This window comes from Conger conger, chromosome 16, assembly GCF_963514075.1.
Source record: "Conger conger chromosome 16, fConCon1.1, whole genome shotgun sequence".
Taxonomy (NCBI): Eukaryota; Metazoa; Chordata; class Actinopteri; order Anguilliformes; family Congridae; genus Conger; species Conger conger.
The window spans coordinates 11,543,578-11,566,952 of NC_083775.1; the positions used below are offsets into that span (position 1 = coordinate 11,543,578).

Here is a 23,375-nt window from a genome sequence, read left to right on the forward strand (position 1 = left end):
ATATCTCAGTGTGTCTCAGTGTATCTCAGTGTATCTCAGTGTATCTCAGTGTATCTCAGTGTGTCTCAGTGTGTCTCAGTGTGGCTCAGTGTGTCTGTGTGGCTCATTGTGTCTCAGTGTGTCTCAGTGTGTCCCAGTGTGGCTCATTGTGTCTCATTGTGGCTCAGTGTGTCTCAGTGTGGCTCAGTGTGGCTCAGTGTGTCTCAGTGTGTCTCAGTGTGTCTCAGTGTGTCTCAGTGTGGCTCAGTGTGTCTCAGTGTGTCTCAATGTGTCTCAGTGTGTCTCAGTGTGTCTCAGTGTGTCTCAGTGTGTCTCAGTGTGTCAGTGGCTCATTGTGTCTCAGTGTGTCTCAGTGTGTCCCAGTGTGGCTCAGTGTGTCTCAGTGTGTCTCAGTGTGTCTCAGTGTGTCTCAGTGTGTCTCAGTGTGTCCCAGTGTGGCTCATTGTGTCTCAGTGTGTCTCATTGTGGCTCATTGTGTCTCAGTGTGTCTCAGTGTGGCTCAGTGTGGCTCAGTGTGGCTCAGTGTGTCTCAGTGTGTCTAAGTATATCTCATTGTGTCTCAGTGTGTCTCAGTTTGGTTCAGTGTGTCTCAGTGTGTCTCAGTGTGTCTCAGTGTGTCTCAGTGTGGCTCAGTGTGTCTCAGTGTGTCTCAGTGTGTCTCAGTGTGGCTCAGTGTGTCTCAGTGTGTCTCAGTGTGTCTCAGTGTGGCTCAGTGTATCTTAGTGTGGCTCAGTATATCTCAGTGTGTCTCAGTGTGTATCAGTGTATCTCCATATATCTCAGTGTGTCTCAGTGTGTCTCAGTGTGTCTCAGTGTGTCTCAGTGTGTCTCATTACACCTGAATAAAGTGCTCAGTGAGTGTATATTATATATTCTCCTGGAACATTCTCTGTCCAAGTATAAGCTTTGATGACAGTTCTTCCATGCAGATTTCATTCTTTTTTCTTTCTTTTTCAGGAGCGTGCATTTCTCACCATGTCAAACTACATCTTCACTGTGATCTTTGTAGCAGAGATGATTATGAAGGTAAAATAGTTTTTTTATCATTGGAGTTTGTGTGTGTCTCAGGAAATGCCGGGAAAATCTGGGGATGTCTCCCTTTCTGTAATGCATAAGTATTTCTGCTTCTGAGGTCAACACTAGAGGTCACACAGGAAATAAATCACTGTCTGAAAGGAATCCACATTGGTGTTCCATGATAATTACGGCATATATTTCCCTGTGAAGTAGAGTTTATTTTACTGCTTGGGTTATGATATAATAAAACAGAATAGAGATATACAGTTTATAATCAAACACTTGATATAGCAAATTGAATAGCTTTTAAGATTCGCTGCATTTTTTAAATTTATGTAAATATCAGAGTCCCAAAGCAAGGACAAAATGAAGAGGAGAGGGGAAGTGTCATGCTTTGAGTCGCGGGACCCTCTGAACTGGGCACCCTGTTTCCCTGGGCAGGTGGTGGCGCACGGATTCTTTTCAGGGACGGACAGCTACCTGCAGAGTGGCTGGAACATCCTGGATGGCGTGCTGGTCTTCGTCTCCCTGGTGGACATCCTGGTGTCCGTGGCATCAGACGGCGGGAACCGGATTTTGGGAATTTTGCGGGTTCTGCGTTTGCTCAGGTGAGCACAAGGGGGCGCTGTTCTCCATTGACCCTGTTTTAACCTGGAGGAAATTAACAGGAGCATTCTCTGTGAAAATTCTGAGCTGCCAGGATATGGCTACACAATGTTTACAGTGGTTTCCTTAATGAGTTGGACCATAGCCTGGCTTCCGTTAGCAAGTGTATCTGTGTGTTACTCGTTGGTGACATTGGCTCAGGCAGTAAGAGCAGTCGTCTGGCAGTTGGAGGATTGCCGGTTCGATTCCCACCCGGGACGTGTCAAAGTGTCCCTTAGCAAGACACCTAACCCCCAAATGCTCCTGACAAGCTGATTGGTGCCTTGCATGGCAGCCAATTGCCGTTGTGTGTGAATGGGTCACTGAGGAACCAATTGTGCAGCACTTTATAGGTGCTATATAAATGCCAACCATTTTCCCTTTACTCAGAGCTGGGAACTGGTTAAACTGCATAAAACTTCAGTGACTGAGAAACATTTCCCAAAATGTTTTGTTTTGTGTGCATGTGTGCTTGTGTGTGTTGTGTTTGTGCGCATGTGTGTGTTGTGTGTGTATGCTGTGTGTGTGTGCGTGTGTGTGTGCGTGTGTGTGTGTGCGTGTGTGTGTGCATGCACTTATGTGTGTATGCTTGTGTGTGTGTTTTGTGCATGCATGTGTGTGTTTTTGTGTGTGTGTGTGCGTGCTTGTTTGTGTATTGTGTGTATGTGCATGTGTTTGTGTGTGTGCGTGTTGTGTGTGCGGGTTGTATGCGCTTGTTGTGTGTGTGTGTTGTGTGTGCGCGTGTGTGTGTGTTGTGCGTGTGTGCGTGTGAGCGTGTGTCTGTGTGTGTGTGCGTGTGAGCATGTGTGCGTGTGTGTCTGTGTGTGTGCGCGTGTGTGTGTGTTGTGTGTGTGCGTGTGTGAGCGTGTGTGCGTGTGTGTGTGTGAGTGTGTATGTGTGTGTATGTGTACGTGTGCGTGTGCATGTGCGCTCGCGTGCATGTGAGTGTGCGTGTGTGCGTGCGTGTGTTGTGTTTTTGTGTGTATGTGTGTGTGTGACCTCAGGGTGATCAGTCGAGCTCCTGGCCTGAAGCTTGTGGTGGAGACACTGATCACATCGCTGCGACCGATCAGCAACATTGTGCTCATCTGCTGTGCGTTCTTCATCATCTTCGGCATCCTGGGGGTGCAGGTGAGAATCTGCGAACACTAACCTCCCATAGGTCATACCCCTCACCTTCCATAGGTCATACCCCACACTTCCCATAGTCATACCCCTCACCTACCATAGTCATACCCCTCACCTTCCATAGGTCATACCACTCACCTCCCATAGTCATACCCCTCACCTCCTATAGGTCACAACCCCCCTGCATCCTAGAGGACACACCCATGATCCCTTCATTGCTTTCCCTCTGCCCCCCACCCCCACCCCTAGACTGGCGTGAATAAAAAACAAATAAAAATAATTCATAATGAGAAACAAACAATATAAAAAGCAAAAAGATGAGAGCCAGAGATCGGAAGATCCTGCATGCAGGGACCACTGCAGACTGTGCTGTCGATCTAGATTAATTGGCAAGCAGAGGGGGGGATGATGGCATCTCATGTCTGAATGCCTCTGAATTTAGACACATTTGTGTGTAATATAGGTCAGCTGCATCACCACAGCAGTGGGATTTGCTTTCCCCCTATTTTTCCTAAAAAGATTCAGCTGTGCTTACAGTCTGATGCTTCTCAATGTCATCATTTGTTCCCTCCTTTGGCACAAACAGCTCTGAATCATCATACGGGCATAGCCGACTCCGCCCTGTTGGAAAAAGGCTTCCTGATCCCCTCCCTCCTCGTTCCCCGCGGTGAACATGCCTCGTTAGCAGCTGCTGGACTCGCGGGGGTTCAGGGTTCAGATGAGGCAGGGTTCAGGAGGCGGGAGGCCGTGTTTACACTGCCTGCCACACATTCATCATTACAGCAGGAGAGCAGAGAGAACAGAATCCGGTCACAGAGCATAGTGAGGGCTCCGCGCATTCGAGATTCTGCTCACATTAGAGATTCTGCTCACATTAGAGATTCTGCTCACATTAGAGATTCTGCTCACATTAGAGATTCTGCTCACAATAGAGATTCCGCTCACATTAGTGATTCTGCTCTCATTAGAGATTACGCTCACATTAGAGATTACGCTCACATTAGAGATTACGCTCAAATGAGAGATTCTGCTCACATTACTGATTTTGCTCACAATACTGATTTTGCTCACCTGAGAGATTCTGCTCGCATTAGTGATTCTGCTCACATTAGCGATTCCGCTCACATTAGAGATTCTGATCGCATTAAAAATTCTACTCACATCAGAGATTACGCTCACATTTGAGATTATGCTCTCATTAGATGGCACTGGAAGCTGCCCTGCCCTCAGTGGACTTACCTAAGGGGAAAACTTAGAGATTCATCAGGAATCATGGGAGACTGAATTAAAACCTGGAACAGGGAGACCCACCCTGTTGATTTATACTGCAGCAGTGTTGTGTTCGGAACACCTTTTTAAAACCGTTATTGACTGCTGTGGTATATTTTGTGCCCGTCTTTAATGAAAGATAATTGAGATTATAAACAAAGTTATTGTTTTTTTAAATTGTGTCTGGTAGATTGACTCTTGAGACCTAATTGTTGTGTGGAATGTAGCTGTTCAAGGGGAAGTTTTATCACTGTGAGGGACCAGACACGAGGAATGTCACCAACAGGTCCGACTGCGAGCTATCAACTAACAATCGCTGGAGCAGACGGAAGTACAACTTTGACAACCTTGGACAGGTGAGATGGATTACTATTTATCATAATCACATAATGTGGCAGTCTGTGTGAACAATGCGTCTGACTGAGGCAAACGCAAATTGATTTAGAACTGTATTGACACTGCATTGGGATGATCTGACCTGCTCTAAAAAAGACACAATCGATAAAAAAATAATAATTTTATTCCGGTTAAAGACGAGTTGTCTTCTGAAACACATCAGGCAATACGGGAGAGTAGGAGAAAGCATATGTGCTTCATGTGTCAAAAACAAGTCATTATTAATTAATTTTGCTGAATAAAGCAGATCTGCCAAACATTTTATTGATTTATCAATCATGATATTGACTGTTGCTGAAGTACTACCTGACCTAAAAGGTCGAAGAGAAATGCACGGACGTAGGTGATGAGAATGAACTTGCTGGGAGGCAAAAATCTGAAAATGAAATGTCAAATCAAAAACTGTATGTGCCCAGGATTGCATTTAGTTGAATTGAATTGTATTGAATATACACTGACTGAGCACTTTATTAGGAACACCGGTACACCTATTTTATCATGTGATTATCTAATCAGCCAATTGTGTGGCAGTAGTGCAAAGTATAAAATCATGATACGGGTCAGGAGCTTCAGCTAATGTTCATGTCAACCATCAGAATGGGGAAAAAATGTTATCTCAGTGATTTGGACCATGGCATTATTGTTGGTGCGAGACGGGCTGTTTGAGTATTTCCGTAACTGCTGATCTCCTGGGTTTTTCACGGACAACAGTCTCTAGAGTTTGGTACAAAAAACATCCAGTGAGTGGAAGTTCAGCGGATGGCAACTCCTTGATGAGAGAGGTCAACGGTGAACTGGTTCGTACTGACAGAAAGGCTATGGTAACTCAGATGACCACTCTGTACAATTGTGGTGAGCAGAAAAGCATCTTAGAATGCGCAGCGCATCAAAGCTTGAGACGGATGGGCTACAACAGCAGGACACCATGTCGGGTTCCACTTCTGTCAGCCAAGAACATAAGGCTGAGGCTGCAGTGGGCACAGGTTCACCAAAACTGGACTGTTGAAGACGTAGCCTGGTCTGATGAACGGTAGGGTCTAAAATGAAGTGCAATGGTGTAGGGAATGTTTTCTTGGCACACTTTTCTGCCATTAATACCAATCAATCATTGCATCAGTGTTCTTCAGTGGCCTTCCCAGTCACCAGATCTGAATCCAGTAGAACAACTTTGGGATGTGGTAGAACGGGAGTTCACAGCATGAATGTGTAGCTGACAAATCTGCAGAAACTGCGGGATGTAATCATGTCAACATTGAACAGAATCTCAAAGGAATGTTTTCAGCATCTTGTGGAATCCACAAGAGTTTTGAGAGCAAAGGGAGGACCTACCCAGTATTAGTACAATATAGTATAGTATAATACCGAGCACTTAATAAAGTGCCCGGTAAGTGTATATCCAGACTAAAAGATACTTTAAATATGAAATTACAACTTTAGTATTGTGTAGGGTTTATGTGCGTGGTGTGTGTGGTGTTTGTGTGAGGTGTGTGTGGGGCTTGTGTGTGCAGTCGGTGTGTGGTGTTTATGTGAGGTCTGTGTGGTTTTTGTGTTCATGGGGCTTGTGTGTGGGGTGTGTGTGGTGTTTGTGTGCAGTGTGTGTGTGCCCGGGGTTTGTGTGTGGGGCTTGTGTGTGTGTGGGGGATTTGGCTTTTGGTTCTAACACTCATTCTGTGGCTCTTTCTCAGGCCCTCGTGACACTGTTCGTCCTCTCAACGTTGGATGCATGGGTGGACGTCATGTACGACGGGCTGGACGCCGTAGCAGTGGACGTGCAGGTGTGGTGTTGTCATGGTGACAGGCAGAGCGATGGAACTGAATCTGCCGGCTTTCATCAACAGCTCGCAACATCCAGGAACTGAGTTGGCCAAATTTCACTGATTTAACTAGCGTTAACAGTGTCACACCTGTATACAAGCTTCTTTCATGAAGACACGCTCACATGGCTGTGCTGCTGTATCAGTACTGTTTCTGTGCTGTGTCTGTATTGACTGCTTTAATCATCCCTTTTTCTATTTTGTCTCTTCTTTCCTTTCCCTCTCTCCCTCCCTCCCACCCCCCCTCATCTCTTCCTCCCTCTCCCCTCCCAGCCAAGGCGGAACTATAACCCCTGGATGCTACTCTACTTCATCTCCTTCCTGCTCATCGTCAGCTTCTTTGTGCTCAACATGTTTGTGGGCTTGGTGGTGGAGAACTTCCACAAGTGCCAGCAGCACCAGGAGGAGGAGGAGGCGCGGCTGCGGGAGGAGAAGAGGCTGAAAAGGCTGGAGAAAAGGCGCAGGAGTAAGGGAGAGCCCGCGCCCGGTCGGTAGTCTGTCTTTCTGTGTCCTGCCTGCTGCCACAGCCTGAACGAGAGAGAGAGAGAGAGAGAGAGCGAGAGCGAGAGACTGCTGCCACAGCCTGAACCAGTGAGTGAGATGTAGGGAGGGAGGGGGAGAGGGAGGGAGGGAGGGAGGGAGAGGGACAGACAGGCAGAGAGAGGGAGTGAGAGAGGAGGAGCAAGATAGAGGGGGTGGGAGAGAGAGAGAGAGAGAGGGAGGGAGAAAGTGAAGGGAACAGGGACCCCCACACCAGAGAGTGACCGAGTTCCAGCGCATGTCCCGCATGCATCCCCTAAAAACCCCACATGAAAAAGTATCACCCTAGCTCCTTCACAGGGCTGAGAACTGCTGCTCTGCCGTCCTCCCTTTACCTGGGAGTCAGGTGTGATGATCAGTAGCACAGTTTGAGTGTTCTGTGTGATATTACAAAAGTGACCGTTTCCCCATATTGTCCTGGAATTGTGTTACTTGATAACATTTGTGTCCCTCTTGGTTTCTTTTTTTCTGCAGTGCAGCAGTTATATTAGAAAGAGGGATGGCATTTCAGGAAGAGATTAAAATTAGACTTTATTTTTATTCTTATTTTTTATATACTAAATTATTTTCTCAGATCCTGGTGTCATCTATATTCGGTGCCATCGGCGGTATTCATATGGCATAGCTGCATTTCAAATAGTTCTATTGGAAGAAAATCTGTGAACAAAAGGCATGTCTATGTAGAATTCTACAACCTTTGCTTTGTTTGACCCAATAATTCTGTATTTTGAAACCAATTACAAACGGGGAATGGGGAATCTGTAATGAAATATGGGAAAATGTTACTTACAAAGTGTAATAAATGCATGTTTAGATATACAGTGAGGTCTGTAAGTATTTTGACAGTGGTACATTTTCTGTTCTTTTGGCTCTCTACATTGGATTTGAAATGAAACAGTGAAAATCCTAGAATCAAGATTCAATATTGAAAGCTTTCTTATATCTGCACTAAGGCAGCGATTGAATAAACCTGTCTAATCAGAAACAGCCGAGAAGCCAACTGTCCAATTACTTTTGGTCTTCTAATATGGTGGCATCTGCGACTAGAATTAGACAGAAGTCTAGCAGCAGAATTTTGGACTAGTTGTGAGGTACTTACGGACCTCAGTGTATGTGGGAAATCTGAGAAAGCTAAATATACACTCACCGAGCACTTTGTTATCACTGCATTGAAAGTCAATGGATACTCTTAATGTATTAATGGTATGTCTACACTTAATTGACAAGGTGGAAAGATAAAATATTTTCCTAGTTCTGGCTAAATATGGTAATATTCACCAATGTTAGCCCTTTTTGTATCAGTGTCATAGACAGCATGTGCTATCCTTATAATTGGCCACTTTGTTCTCACACTTATTCAGTATGTTAATTGTCCATGCTCCCATACATGTAATAGGTGTTTAAGTCCATGTTGTAGCATTATAAATAGATTGTCCTTTTACCAAGTTTTCTATCACAGATGGTAACCTATTAGGTTGTGCTGAGCTGAGTGTGTGATCATTGCAAAATGAAAAACGGCAAACTAGTAATTGCACTGAAATTAACCAGTATCATTGTTGAGTGTGCTTCGGCGCAGGGAAAAATGATTAAGAAGTATCTCCTATCTCAGTGATCAAGCAAATACATTAGATTACTGTGTCTGTGTACCAACAATTACTCTGCAATGACTGGTTATTCATATTCTCAGTTTGCATGTACTAACGGATCACAAGCATGAAAACCATGCATGAAATTAAGTCCCAAGATCAATCTAACCATAGTGTGATTCTTCCGTACATTTGAGCAGCTAAATACGTCTCTTGTCTCTTACTAATTTGGCAGTTCAGAGAACTGAGAAAAAAGTTGTTCAGAGAAATTTGAATTTGCGACCAATAATAACTTTCCATTGCTCATTTTAGTGTGGTCCACATGCTCATCAGCAGATATAGATAGATGGTTGTTAACATGGTGCTTAAATTGTGCTCCTATGTTGACCAGATTAATTTAATCTCACCCTTAGTATGGATATTCAATATTTATGTTCTCACACTGCAATTTGGAATAAGGCACCCTACGATCACTCAGCAGGAAATATGGAAATTATGGAAATGTATCAGAATTAATTTCCAGTAAATAATGCATAGTCTAGCTTTGCTTAGATGTCCATGTATCATAATGTTAAAGTAACTATGAAGACCTGATTTGTAAATGGACTCTCATTCACCTGTACACACACCAACTGCGATAGGCTAACAAGAACTTGTCATTCTTTCAAAAGAACAGATGTCTATTTGATCTCGCTGCATTCAAAAGTTATGCCAATCAATGTTCAATAGCAGTACAGTAATTATCTCCCTTAATGTATTTTACATCATAATCTTACAAGATAAAACATTGTGCTCACAAACGTTCTGGTGGCCACATGGTCTAATGCCTGCCATTGGACTGATTGATAGTGGAGGCTCGCTCTCTCTCTCTCTCTCTCTCTTTAAATCTCTCCCGCTCCTCTTCTGCTCTACCTATTTCTCTCTCCCTCTCTCCTTCCCCTTTCTTTCTCTATCTCTCCCCCTCCCTCCCTCCCTCTCTTCACGCCATTTTGTGATGCGTTTATGTCCGGCAGAAGCCCAGCAGCGGCCGTACTATGCCGACTACTCCCCCGTCCGTCTCTACATCCACACACTGTGCACCAACCACTACCTGGACCTCTTCATCACCTTCATCATCGCCATCAACGTGGTCACCATGTCCATGGAGCACTACAACCAGCCCCCGGTGAGTCCTCCTCACAGGGCGTGCGACGCGTGTCTGCTGAGGCATCTGGAGCTTCTGCCTTTCTGCACAGCAACATCCAGACTTTTGAATTATAAGCTTCTAACTGACATTTTTGGCGAAAATGCGTTGGTGTCATAAATATGTTGTTTATTGGGTGCTAAATATATATGTGAAATTTCACACAAAAATGACGTTGGACCCTGATATTTGATGGAACCTTATAATTCCTAGGTCACTACATGCTCTGTGTTAAATGAACTTTTTTTCCTACTGGACTCAATTGCCCAAGAGTCCACAGTTTCTCCTGCAGTCTGTGTAGCTCTATCTGTATTTTCTGTAGTGTGGTGGAATTGATTTGTGCTGTTTATAATTGTTGTTATACTTGGTTTATTTGATTTGCCCGTCACTCTTTCCTGCTGACTGTAATCGTATCTGTCTAGGTAATTTAAAAAAAATTCTGTTTATTCCCACATGAGCAAGTGTCTCATAACAGCACTGTCATTTAATTCCTGCTCTATCTTCTGTGAAATGGGACTATCAGCAGCTATAAATGAAATGACACTTGTCATTTGTCAGCAGAACTAGAATTAGTAGCATTTCAGAGATGACACAAGCTCTCCATGCACACACACACACACACACACACATACAGTACATACAAACTCACATACAGTACAAACACACACACACATTTGAGCAGTTGAATACTACTATCTTGATACTCAATCTACGGTATAAGGCATATTGCGCACGTAGTAGTGTATATCGGGACTCGCTGGAAAGTGACCACATGGTTGATTTTTCTCTCTGCAGTACCTTGAAGAGGCTCTGAAATACTGCAACTATGGCTTCACCGTCACCTTCATCCTTGAAGCTCTGCTCAAGCTGATTGCTTTTGGCTTCACCAGATTCTTGAAAGACAGGTAAGTCGACTTAAAGTCACATGCAGAGAGTTGTGCCTGAGGGTGGTTCGGTAGTGCTGCGTGTTCACTCACTGAGCACTTTATTAGGAACATTTTTATACACTCATTAGCCAATTGTGTAACAGCAGTGCAATGCATACCATCATGTAGATACGGGTAAGGAGCTTCAGTTAATGTTCAAAACATCAACCATCAGAATGGGGAAAAAATGTGATCAGTGATTTCAACCATGGCATGATTGTTGGTGCCAGACATGGTGATTTGAGTACCTCAGAGCCTGCTGATCTCCCGGGATTTGCAAAGAATGGTGCAAAAAAAAAAAAAACTGTGAGCAGCAGTTCTGCAGACAGAAACACCTTGTTAATGAGACATCAGAGGAGAATGGCCAGACTGGTCAAAGCTGACAGGAAGTTGACAGTAACGCAAATAACCACAAATTACAGCAGTGGTATGCAGAAGAGCATCTCTGAACACACAACGCATCATAACTCTAAGTGGACAGGCTACAGCAGTAGTCTAAAAAACAAGTCTCAGTTCCTAATGAAGTGCTCGCTGAGTGTATGTTATTCCATTCCTCATGGAAATGAATTGATTGAATTGATATTGCTCTGTTGATGACTGAAACCTGTCATTGAAACCAATGGGGGTTTTGTCAGCTGTATTGTTTGTAGGACTGAAATATGTCCTGGTCAGTATTGAACCATTTTGGTTCAGCAGTTTTACCCACGACTAAAACGCTCTCATCCCCGCCCCCTCGTGATCACCTGATCTTTCTCCATCCCGCTTGCACTTGCTCTTTCTTTCAACTCATGCAGGGTCAACAAAACGCAAGGAAATGTGCCGACATCCCCAGAGCCCAATGGCGCCCTGTCGCTCTCAATGTGCAGAAATAAACATTACTTCCTCTCCTGGCCTGAGGGAGGCGCTGCTGTCATTACAGGAAGTTTGAAGATGGCTGCATGGCATATGCAGTAGTTTGTTAGGGCTCCCCAGTGGTCACATTAGCCTGGCCCTTATTATGACCCTGTAGTGAAAGCTTTGTTATCATTATGTACTGTAACACATCACCGGCCTTCATTAGGATTTGCTTATTCCCGAAGCGGAAGTGATTGCTGTTCCACGGATCACAGTTCCAGTTTAGATCTAATGGGCCTGGAGTATACTTCCTTAGGTTCTCATTTAACAACAACAGGAACGCTTTTTAAATGGCACTCTTTTTTTGGCAAAGTGTTTTTCTAAGTCTGTATTTATTTCACACAGTATAAAAAGATGCTTTAGTGCTCAGCATTATAACAAGCGTTTTCCCACGGCACCATTTATACCGTCTTTTACTGTAAATGAGCAGAGAAAGAGCTGATAATCACATGTTAGTGACAATTAGCTAATCAACTTGAGGCTCCATCTGGGAGTAATGACACATACAACCCTTCAGAATGGAAAAGGAACAAAGGCCAACCACCTGATCCTATCCTTGCTATTGGTATTGAAAAAGAGGAGAAAGCTTGGACAACAAACTGACACAACAAGAAACCCGTGTGCCCAATGGTACCTGCTGATTTTGACTCATAAGCCCTTTATTGAGTCAAAAAAATATATACATGGAGCTTTTTGTATGGTTTTGGATGGAGTCCATGCATATTTTTACCACGTGTAATTCTGATGGGATTTTCTTTCAAAACCTAATGACCTTGTGTACATACAGTTTTGTTTTGCCCTGGTATAAATAATATATTCTTTTTACTTTAACCGTATGTGATATGTTCATTGCTGTTGGGGGCACTGAAATTGAGCATCAAATGTATGAATTTAAACCTAAATAAATATTTTTGTGCTGTTAATTAAGGCTTGTACCTGTATACATGCATGAATTCAATGCCTCGTCATGAACACCCTTTCTGCATCTGGGTGAATATTAGTTATGTTTGAAATAATATTGACATTTTGAAGCTTTAAATGTTTACATTATTAAAAAATTGTGAAATTCATGTATGCATTGCCTGGTGTTCATATGATGCATAGTTAACTGCTCTGGCCCACACATACATGCCTTTACCTTCTGATAAATGGTCAATTCACTGTTTCTTAATTGTCACCAATATGTAATTATCAGGATCCACTATCTTCTTGTGTTATCTCAAAATAAGAGATTTAAATAAAATAAATTCCCCACATTCCAGAGGCTGAAGTACAGTGTCCTGAGCTGTGATTGGTCCAGGTAACGGTATCCCAGCGGAGTCCATTATCTTACAGTCTGTTCTCAAATAGCATCAGTTGTTTAACAGCCCAGCCTATACAAGGAAGATTTGGACAGAAATCTTGGATTTAATGTGAGATTCTACTCTGTAGAAAAACTCCAGAAGATTCCTGACTAATTTCAAAGAGACATGCATCCATTTTCAATATAAAACTAAGTGAGGAGTAGTCTGGAATGGTGGATTATTGGAATATCCATTGATTGATTGCCATGTCTGTTCCCCACCCAAGGTGGAACCAGCTGGATCTGGCCATTGTGGGGCTTTCCATCATGGGGATCACTCTGGAGGAGATCAAAAACAGTGCGGCCTTACCCATTAAACCCCCCATCATCCGCATCATGAGGGTCCTGCGCATCGCTAGAGGTGAACGGGCATCACCTTACTGCCAGTCCACACAGCTTCAGTGTTAGTGTTACACACAGCTTCAGTGTTAGTGTTACTGTTACACACAGCTTCAGTGTTAGTGTTACTGTTACACACAGCTTCAGTGTTAGTGTTACAGTTACACACAACTTCAGTGTTAGTGTTACTGTTACAGTTACAGCTTCAGTGTTAGTGTTACACACAGCTTCAGTGTTAGTGTTACTGTTACACACAGCTTCAGTGTTAGTGTTACTGTTACACACAGCTTCAGTGTTAGTGTTACAGTTACACACAACTTCAGTGTTAGTGTTACTGTTACAGTTACACACAGCTTCAGTGTTAGCATTACACACGGCTGCTATGTTTAGCATTGTGTACGGTTGCAGTGTTAGCATTACACACGGCTGCTATGTTTAGCATTGTGTACAGTTGCAGTGTTAGCATTACACATGGCTGCAGTGTCTAGCGATGTGTACAGTTGCAGTGTTAGTGTTACTGTTACACACAGCTTCAGTGTTCGTGTTAGTGTTACAGTTATACACAGCTTCAGTGTTAGTGTTACACACAGCTTCAGTGTTAGCATTACACATGTCTACAGTGCTAGCATTACAAATGGCTGCAGTGTCTAGCAATGTGTACGATTGCAGTTTTAGCATTATAAATGGCTGCTATGTTTAGCATTGTGTACGGTTGCAGTGTTAGCTTTACACATGGCTGCTATGTTTAGCATTGTGTACGGTTGCAGCGTTGGCATTACACATGGCTGCTATGTTTAGCATTGTGTACGGTTGCAGTGTTAGCATTACACATGGCTGCTATGTTTAGCATTGTGTATGGTTGTAGTGTTAGCGTTGGATGCTCACTGACCTTGTTTTGTCCTTAGTGCTGAAGCTTTTGAAAAAAGCTACAGGGATGCAGTCTCTGCTGGACACAGTGATGCAAGCCTTGCCACAGGTAACATGCTGTGTCTGTGTATGTGTGTCTGTTTGTGTGTGTGTCTGTGTACGTGTATGTCTGTTTGTGTGTGTGTGTGTGTCCATGTGTGTGCATGTTTGTGTGCATGCATGCTTGTGTATGTGTGTGCGTGCAGGCAATTTTTCACTTTGCAGAGGATGTTTACCTCCCCCATTTCTCCATCTTCTCTCCCCCCTCTCTCCACCTGCCCTCTTGCTCTTTCTCTCCCTCCCTCCCTCACTCTCTCTCTCTCTCTCTCTCTCTCTCTCTCTCAGATGTGGAATTTGGGTCTGCTCTTCATGTTGCTGTTCTCTCTATATGCTGCACTGGGTGTGGAGCTCTTTGGGAAACTGGGTCAGTGCAGCCAGTTGCATTTTCACACTTCACATCACCGTATTCATTTCTGTGCACTGAGCACAACGGGAAGATTAAACACTGCAAAGATGGCCATCTTCACAAGCATTTTAGTCTTGTAATAAGTAAATATTAGCTTGTTTTAAGTTACTGTTGACAAGCATATTTTTTATACCCCATAGGGAAATCATGAAATGAGTCAAATTTTCTTACCTCATTGGGTATGTTTTTCTTATTTACCAATAAAGTCACCAAAATAAGATTTGTTGTCTCAATATGAGACTAAAATACTTAATGAGATTTGGTTATTTTTTGGTCTGTGCAGTGCATAGCCATGCAGTCACAGGTACACACCTTACACTGTGTTCTCCCTACACAAGCGCACCTGAGACTCCTCTAATCTGATGGATCTTCTGCATGGACTGTTGAACCAGGTTAAAAGGACGAGTTAGAGCAAAGGCACCTGCTTCCCGGAGGCATCTGCAGTAAAACGTTTCTCTGCCGTTGTGACCTTTCTATGAAGAGCTGCCATTATCAGGGATGACATCAGGATGAAGCTGTCCTGGGGGCAGTGGCAGTTCAGATCAGTCTCAGCGCCAGATACAGTAACTGGGAAATAAAGGCTAATCTGTGCACCTTGGGGAAAGCAGAGAGTACTACTGCTGCCATACAGCACACAATGACATTAATGCCATGTAAATATAAATATACAATGGAGGAAAAATGTGATCTCGGTGTGGCATGACTGTGGCATGATTGTTGGTGCCAGCCAGGCTGGTTTCAGTATTTCTCTAATTGCTGATCTACTGGGATTGTCACACAAAAGTCTCTCGAGTTTGCAGAGAATGGTGCGAAAAACCATAAAACATCCAGGGAGCAGCAGTTTTGTGGGCAGAAACGTGTTGTTAATGAGAGAGGTCAGAGGAGTGGTCAAAGCTGGTCAAAGCTGACAGGAAGTTGATGGTACCGCAAATAACATTACAACAGTGGTTTGCAGAAGAGCATCTCTGAACACACAACACGTCAAAGTGGACAGGCTACAGCAGCAGAAGGCCAATAAGTTTTAAAAAAATAAAAATCTAATAAATACCTAATAAAATGCTTACTGAGTGTATATTTATTATCCCATAAAAATGAATGGTTGGAAAATATTGCATTCATAAAAATCTGTTCATACTGTAATTGCAGTGCATAATTTTTGCCAGGACTGTATATACACAATACATTTGTTGGCTAAAGGGTATCAGATGAGCCTCAAACCATTGTGCTGCTGCCAGATGTGCTGTAGATACTACAAGGGATATTGTTCCTGACAGATTTTCCTATTGAACTCAATGGAATAATTATTCAGGATAAACAATCCTTTAAGTATCTACTGCATATCTAGTAGCAGCACGGTTGTTTGAGGCTGGTCTGATACCTCGGACCCTTGATGACTTAAAGCCATTCAGCCAACAAATGTGTTCAATACTGTATCAGCATAGTTTACAGCTGAATCTAGTCCCACCCCCCAATTCCCATAGAGATCCATTCAAATACAAAGAGTTATAGTATCGATAGCAGGACAACCTGAAAGTAATATATCCAGACTCTGGTGATATTGATAGGTCACAGACAACATGAAGTCATGGTTTGCAATGGATATGCAACAAAATGACTATTTTATTTGACAGTATGTTCATTTGTCTCAAACATTGACGGGGGGCTACGTATAAAAAGTGCTGTAATTACGACATGGTGAAACCAAATTGTATAAAAACGTGCTTTAATAAAAGCTGAGAATCTGCAAGTTGACGACATATGAATTGTTTAATTACAAACAGTGGAAATAAAACTTTTGACTGGTACTGCACGTTTGTATGCACACATAGATATGTATTCTATAGTAAGGCTGCCTCTGTGTAATTTTTGGTTGCTCTGCTTCCAGCTACAATGAAGTGCAATGAAGAATTTGAGAGTCTGGGCAGTGACGCCACATTTGAGAACTTTGGGATGGCCTTGCTCACCCTTTTCAGGGTATTTACAGGGGACAACTGGAGCGCCATCATGAAGGTACCCGCGTCACCAGACCCTGAACCTGTCAGGGCTGTCACAGTGTATCACACCGTCACAAGAAATCACTATCGCGACGGATCACATCAGCATGTTAGAAATAAACTTGCCTCTTTGGCTCTAATTTTTAATGTTTTTGCGTTACATTATCCAGGTTAAACAGGCAATGCGTTGACAGCTGCAGTGTTTTAGGGATATTCACCAGGTTGAACATGTCATGTATTCTGACACATGTACTATTTTAGTTATGTCCTCCAGGTTAAACATGCAATGCATTCTGAGTGATATTCTTCATATTAAACATGCAATGTGTTGTGACATGCAACACTTTAGTTACGTTATCCAGGTTAGCCCCATCCACTCTGCCCCCTTGTGCTTGAGTCATCAATGTCTCAAATTATTGTTGCGTTTATTTCCATTTTATCCAAAAAACTGTGACATTTTACATGTACATTTTAGTCATTTGGTAGACGCTTTTAATCCAAAGCGACTTACAAGTGCATAGGTTCTACCATAAGTCAGAGCATCACATCCAGAAACTAGCAAAATACACCGGAAATGCTGTTCTAAACATAGTTGTCATCAGAAGTGCTTTTTTTTTTTTTTTTTTTGGGGGGGGGGGTTAGACAAGGATAGGGATATCAGAAAGGAGGGGCAGGGGAAATCAGGAGGGAGGACTAAGGTAGAGTTTGAAAAGGTGGGTTTTGAGTCTGCGTCGAAATAGGGGGAGGGATTCTGCTGTTCTGACAGTGGTAGGCAAGTCATTCCACCACTGAGGAACCAGAACGGAAAACAGGTGTGAAAGTGCAGCTCGACCGCCAGGTGCACCTGGAGAGGGAACCGTAAGGCGACCAGAGCTGGCAGACCGGAGTGGTCTAGCTGGGGAGTAGGGAGTGATCAGGGATTGTATGTAAGGTGGGGCAGTCCCCTTAGCAGCCTGAAATGCCAACACTAGGGCCTTGAAACGGATGCGTGCGGCAATAGGAAGCCAGTGGAGGCCAATGAGAAGCGGAGTGACATGAGCCGACCTGGGCTGACTGGTGATCAGGCGGGCTGCAGCATTCTGGACCAGCTGGAGGGGCTTGATGGCACATGCTGGGAGACCGGCTAGGAGGGAGTTGCAGTAATCCAGGCGGGAAATGACGAGCGCCTGGACTAGGAGCTGGGTGGCTTTCTCAGTCAGGAGATGACGGATACGGCGTATATTATACAGAAAGAACCTGCAGGTTCTGGCATTGGAGGATACTTGTGGAGCCAGGGTGAGGCAGTTATCAAGAGTCACCCCAAGATTCTTTGCCGTACGGGAGGAGGAAACTACAAAGTCCTCAACAGTCAATGAGAGGTCGATTGACGGAGAGGACTTAGCAGGGATGTAGCGAAGCTCAGTTTTGGCAAGGTTGAGCTTCAGGTGATGGGAAGTCATCCACGCAGAGATATCAGCCAAGCAGGCAGAGATCCGTGTGGTGATTTGGGTGTCGGGGGGGAAGGAAATGAAGAGTTAGGTGTCATCAGCATAGGAATGATAAGAAAAGCCGTGGGAAGAGATAACAGAACCAAGAGACATGGTGTATAGCGAGAAGAGGAGAGGCCCAAGAACCGAGCCCTGTGGGACTCCAGTTCGTAGGGGGTGAGGGTCGGAGACTGCGCCCCTCCAAGTCACCTGGTAGGAGCGACCAGAGAGGTAGGAGGAAAACCAAGCGAGTGCAGAACCTGTGACACCCATCCCAGACAGCGATGAGAGCAGAATCTCATGGTTGACTGTATCGAAGGCAGCTGACAGGTCGAGGAAGATGAGGACAGAGGAGAGGGATTTTGCTTTAGCAGAGTGGAGTGCCTCAGTGACTGCGAGCAGGGCGGTTTCAGTGGAGTGGCCACTCTTGAAGCCAGACTGGTTGGGGTCATGGAGATTGTTCTGGAGAAGATAAGTGGACAGTTGGGAGCAGACCGCCCGTTCCAGAGTTTTAGCGAGAAAGGGAAGAAGAGAGACAGGCCGGTAGTTGTTCAGGGCAGAGGGGTCAAGAGTAGGAATTGCGAATAGCATCGACCTTCTTTTCAAAGAAGGCGACAAAGTCATCAGGTGTGAGTGATGAGGGGGGGGGGCCAGAAGAGAGGAGAAAGTTGAAAACAGTTTGCGGGGATTAGAGGCGGCCGCGTTAATTTTCGAGTGAAAGAAGGAAGATTTAGCTAGAGAGACAGAGGAATGGAAAGATGATAAGAACGGCATGGAAGGAAGCCATATCACTGGGGAGACAGGACCTTTTCCATTTTCTCTCCGCCGCCCGCAGTTCGGTTCGGACAGCTCGTAGAGCATCAGAAAGCCAAGGACTGGGGGGGGAGGCCCGAGCTAGTTTGGTGGTGAGGGGACACAGAGAATCAAAGGAAGATGAGAGGGAGGACATGAGAGTTGTAGCCGCATCATCGGGAGACAGTCGAGAGAAAGACTCCGCAGATGGTAGGGAGGAGAGGATTGTAGATGAGAGGGTGGAGGAAGACAGGTGGCGTAGGTTCCGTCGACAGGTGACAGTGGATGGTGGGAGAGATGGATGGGTGTTAGAGGAGAGTGGACGAGAGAAAGAGATGGAGTGGTCAGATATATGGAGTGGTGTTACAGAGAGGTTGGTTGTTGTGCAGCTCCTTGTGAAGATGAGGTCAAGAAGGTTGCCTGCTTTGTGGGTGGGAGGGGAAAGAGTGAGGGTAAGGTCAAAAGAAGAGAGGAGGGAGAGAAAGGTAGACTGGGTGGACTCTGAGTTGAGGTTGAAGTCACCCAGGAGGATCAGGGGGGTGTCATTGACAGGTGAGGAGCTGAGGAGGATGTCCATCTCATCCAAAAAGTTCCCCAGAGGACCCGGGGGGCGATAAACAACAATAATAAACAGTTTGCACGGCAGAGTAACAGAAACCGCATGAAATTCAAAAGAGGAGAAGGAGAGGGATGAGGAGAAGACACTAGATCTCCATGAGGATGAGATTAGGAGACCTGTGGCACCTCCTCTGCCAGAGGATCTGGGTGTGTGGGAAAAAGAGAAGGCAGAGGAAAGGGCAGCCGGGGTGGCCGTGTTCTCTGGTGAGAGCCACGTTTCAGTTAAAGCAAGAAAGTCAAGATTGAGGTGGGAGGCATAGGCAGATATGAAGTCCGCTTTCTGGACGGCGGACTGGCCGTTCCAGAGGCCACCAGCCACACAGAGATCAATACCAGGGGATCTGGGAGGAAAGATGAGGTTAGAGATATTCTGCCCATGTTGGCAGGAGGCAAACCTCCTACCTGACTGGGACCTGGGGAGAGGACAGAGGACAGGGATGGGAAGGAAACACATGGAGGGAACTAGGGAGGACAAGGGGAATACTACACAGTGGAATGAGGGCAGGCAGCAAAAACAAAATCAAACATCAGGCTCTCGGACAGCCTCGATGGACACCCGTAGATAGACACCCTCGACTTTGTACACCTGCGACTTCGTACGCCGAGGCAAGTAGCCGAGGCTGCCGCACACAGCTGCCACTGGTGCGCTACACAACTGCTTAAATAACACAGACGCTGAATACAGAAAATGCAACCAACCCACTGCAGAACAATAATGCACACTAAAGTGAGTTCAGGTGACGTAATAAAACCGTGAAATGGCGATGCCAGATCTCCCAAAAGACTCCGTTAGTGAGAACAGCAGTCTCATATTTGCAATGCAGGCCAATAAAACAGCAGTCTACCCCATGCCACACTAACAGTGTACACCTGGTCACAGACTCAGACAATAAAAGGCATATTCTAACAATCCTTGATACTATTTCTCGATGTCAAAAAATCATGTTCCACTATAAAAACAAAAATATACAATTCAGAATAAACATGAATAAAAAATTTAAAAAAGCATGAAAAAAGACATTGGCTTTTTTTTAGTTCACTCTTATTCCACGTCCAGCCAACATATTTCCAGTTTGGTAGAAATACAAATTTGTTTCTTCGAACATGTTTTGTAAATTATTCGATACAGACATATTTATAGAACCAAATGACCTGGTAATGAAGCTACGACTGTTTTCTGACTAACAGTCAGAAAAGTTAATTTCGTAATCCATTCAGCCATTTTCAAGAAAACTATGTTTTTGCTGGGACTATACCAACTGTACTTGTTATTGTTGCTTAAATGCATTGCTAGGCTATTTCAGTAGTGGACTAATGTAAAACATGCCTCACTTCTTGTGTAGGGTTTCCTACCCTTTCTAACAAGGTATAATGTGCCATAGTCTGGGGCCGGACAGTTTAGGAATATCACTGCGTTCACACAGCAGGATTAATATACAGACGTAATTACAGGATTTGGACATAAATATGTCGATAAACCTGTATTTGTTCAGGCTAACGGGGCTGTTTAACATAATTTTGAAATAAAGGTCAATTTCAAATGTGATGCAGGTTTGTTAGAAAACATTAGGTTGAGTAATTCCTTTTTGAACACTTTGGAGAGATTTATAAAAACACTCATATAAGTGAATAAAAGGTTAATTGTCTTTATATTCTGACATGCATTGTTTTAGTCATATTCTGCAGGTTAGACATGCGCTATGTTGTGACAGCGTTGTTTTAGTCATATTCTCCAGGTTAAACATGCGCTGTGTTGTGATATGCATTGTTTTAGTCATATTAGATTACATTACATTAATATAATGTCATATTCTCCAGGTTAAACATACGCTGTTTTGTGACATGCATTGTTTTAGTCACAAGTGCTGTGTTGTGACACAGGACATGCTGGGGGACTGCGGCCTGCCCTACCTACGCTTCATCTCCCCGGTCTACTTCATCACCTTCGTGCTGATCGCCCAGTTCCTGCTGTTCAACATGGTGGTGGCCATGGTGGAGGAGAATTACAAGAAGACTATATCCTATTACAAAGGAGACCAGCCCAATCCCCAACAAACTCACCAGTCTGGCCTGTCAGAAAACCTGACGGGAGTTGTGGGTTGACGATTGATTATACAGGACTAAGTGCTGTCACAGAGAAACTGCACCCTCTACTGGCTAATCCTGCTACTATTTTGAATGAAGGGGGGGAGGCCATACATATTTTTATTTATGGCCTCCCCCCACATCACAGGATAAATGTGCTTTTACTGCAGGGGGTGTCAATGGACATGGACACGCCTCCCACAAGGGTTTCACAATAGCCCAAAATTGTTTCATCAAGCACTGGCAGGATTTCTGGACCGGAAATGTAAGGTTCAATCGGATTAAAAGAGGAACTGTCACAAGCACTAGCCCTTCGCCTTCCAGATGCGAGAAAGCCCTTCCACTTGTGGTTCTGGGCGGGAGAACACACTTGCAGCTGTGCCTTGGGGCTGAAGCAAGCGGATGGAAAAACTGGAACGGTGTGGTTTTACTCCGCCCCTATTGCAGCTTCCGTGACTGGTCAGCACAGGCGCCTGAGGACAGCACAGGTGAAGGTCACGGTCCGATGATCCAGCAGAACCACGTCATCCGCAAAAAGCAGAGACGCAATTCTGAGGTCACCAAACCGGACACTCTCCTCGCCTCGGCTGCGCCTTGAGATCCTGTGCATGAATATCACAAACAGGACCGGTGACAAGGGGCAACCTTGACCAAGTCCAACCCCTACTGGAAACCTGCTTGACTTTGTGCCGAGGATGCGGACACAGCTCTCACTTTGGTCATACAGGGACCGGATGGCTCGTAACAACGGCCCCGGTACCCCATACTCCCGCAGTACCCCCCACAGGGTTCCCCGGGGGACACGGTTGAAAGCCTTCTCCACGTCCACAAAGCACAGGTGGACTGGATGGGCAAACTCCCATGACCCCGCCAGCAACCCCGCCAAGGTAAAGAGCTGGTCCACTGTTCCACGACCAGGACGGAAGCCACATTGCTCCTCCTGAATCCGAGGTTCGACCGTCGGTCGGAGCCTCCTTTCCAGTACCCTAGAGTAAGCTTTCCCGGGGAGGCTGAGGAGTGTGATACCCCGATAATTGGAGCACACCCTCCGCCCAACAAGATCCCCAGTCCGGGTCTGCAGTTTCCTCCCCTGCTGAAAACAGCCTGAGACAAGCCCTGAGACAAGCCCTGAGTCGTCGGATGGTTTGCCAGAACTTCCTCGAGGCCAACCGAAAGTCTTTCTCCATAGCCTCCCCGAACTCCTCCCATACCCAGGTTTTTGCTTCAGCGACTGCCGCAGCCCTTCTGGCCACCCGGTACCTGTCTGCTGATTCAGGGGACCCCTGGGCCAGCCATCCCAGAAAGGCCTCCTCCTTCAGTTTGACGGCCTCCCTCCCTCTTGGGTTGGTGCCCCGACAGGCACCGATGACCTTCTGGCCACAGCTCCTGCTTGCCCCCTCTGCAATGGAGGCTTTGAACATGGCCCACTCGGACTCCATGTCCCCAGCCTCCCCCGGGATGCGTGAGAAGTTCCTCCGGAGGTGGGAGTTGAAGACGTCGCAGACAGGGGCCTCCGCCAGACGTTCCCAGTTCATCCTCACTACACGTTTGGGTTTACCGGGTCTGTCCGGCAGCCTCCCCAGCCACTTTATCCAACTCACCACCAGGTGGTGATCAGTTGACAGCTCTGCTCCTCTCTTCACCCGAGTGTCCAAGACATACGGCTGCAGGTCTGATGATACGACCAGAGGTGCCTAAGGTGCCTAAGGTGCTCTGGTACCAAGTACACTTATGAGCTACCCTATGCTCGAACATGGTGTTTAGTCCAATAACAAAAAACCGCTTGGGTTAAGATCAGGCAGGCCATTCCTCCCAATCACCCCCTTCCAGGTTTCTCCGTCATTGGCGACGTGAGCATTGAAGTCGCCCAGCAGAACTATGGAGTCTCCGGGTGGCACCCTTTCCAGGATGCCGCCCAGTGACTCCAAGGAGGCCGGATACTCTGAACTGCCGTTTGGTGCATAAGCAC

The 23,375-nt window shown here is 45.2% G+C and overlaps 1 protein-coding gene across 1 annotated transcript in view; it reads left to right on the forward strand.

Moving 5' to 3' along the window:
• LOC133115330 (voltage-dependent T-type calcium channel subunit alpha-1H-like) overlaps positions 1-21,482 on the forward strand; it is a 56,422-nt gene extending 34,940 nt beyond the window's left edge. The window contains 13 exon segments of the mRNA XM_061225183.1: positions 958-1,026; positions 1,459-1,633; positions 2,657-2,793; positions 4,287-4,415; positions 6,141-6,230; positions 6,543-6,756; positions 9,409-9,560; positions 10,374-10,483; positions 12,968-13,101; positions 13,985-14,055; positions 14,331-14,409; positions 16,337-16,461; positions 21,203-21,482. Of these exon segments, the coding sequence (XP_061081167.1) occupies positions 958-1,026; positions 1,459-1,633; positions 2,657-2,793; positions 4,287-4,415; positions 6,141-6,230; positions 6,543-6,756; positions 9,409-9,560; positions 10,374-10,483; positions 12,968-13,101; positions 13,985-14,055; positions 14,331-14,409; positions 16,337-16,461; positions 21,203-21,424 (1,707 nt within the window). The 3' untranslated portion in view covers positions 21,425-21,482.
• The last annotated feature ends 1,893 nt before the right edge of the window (positions 21,483-23,375 follow it).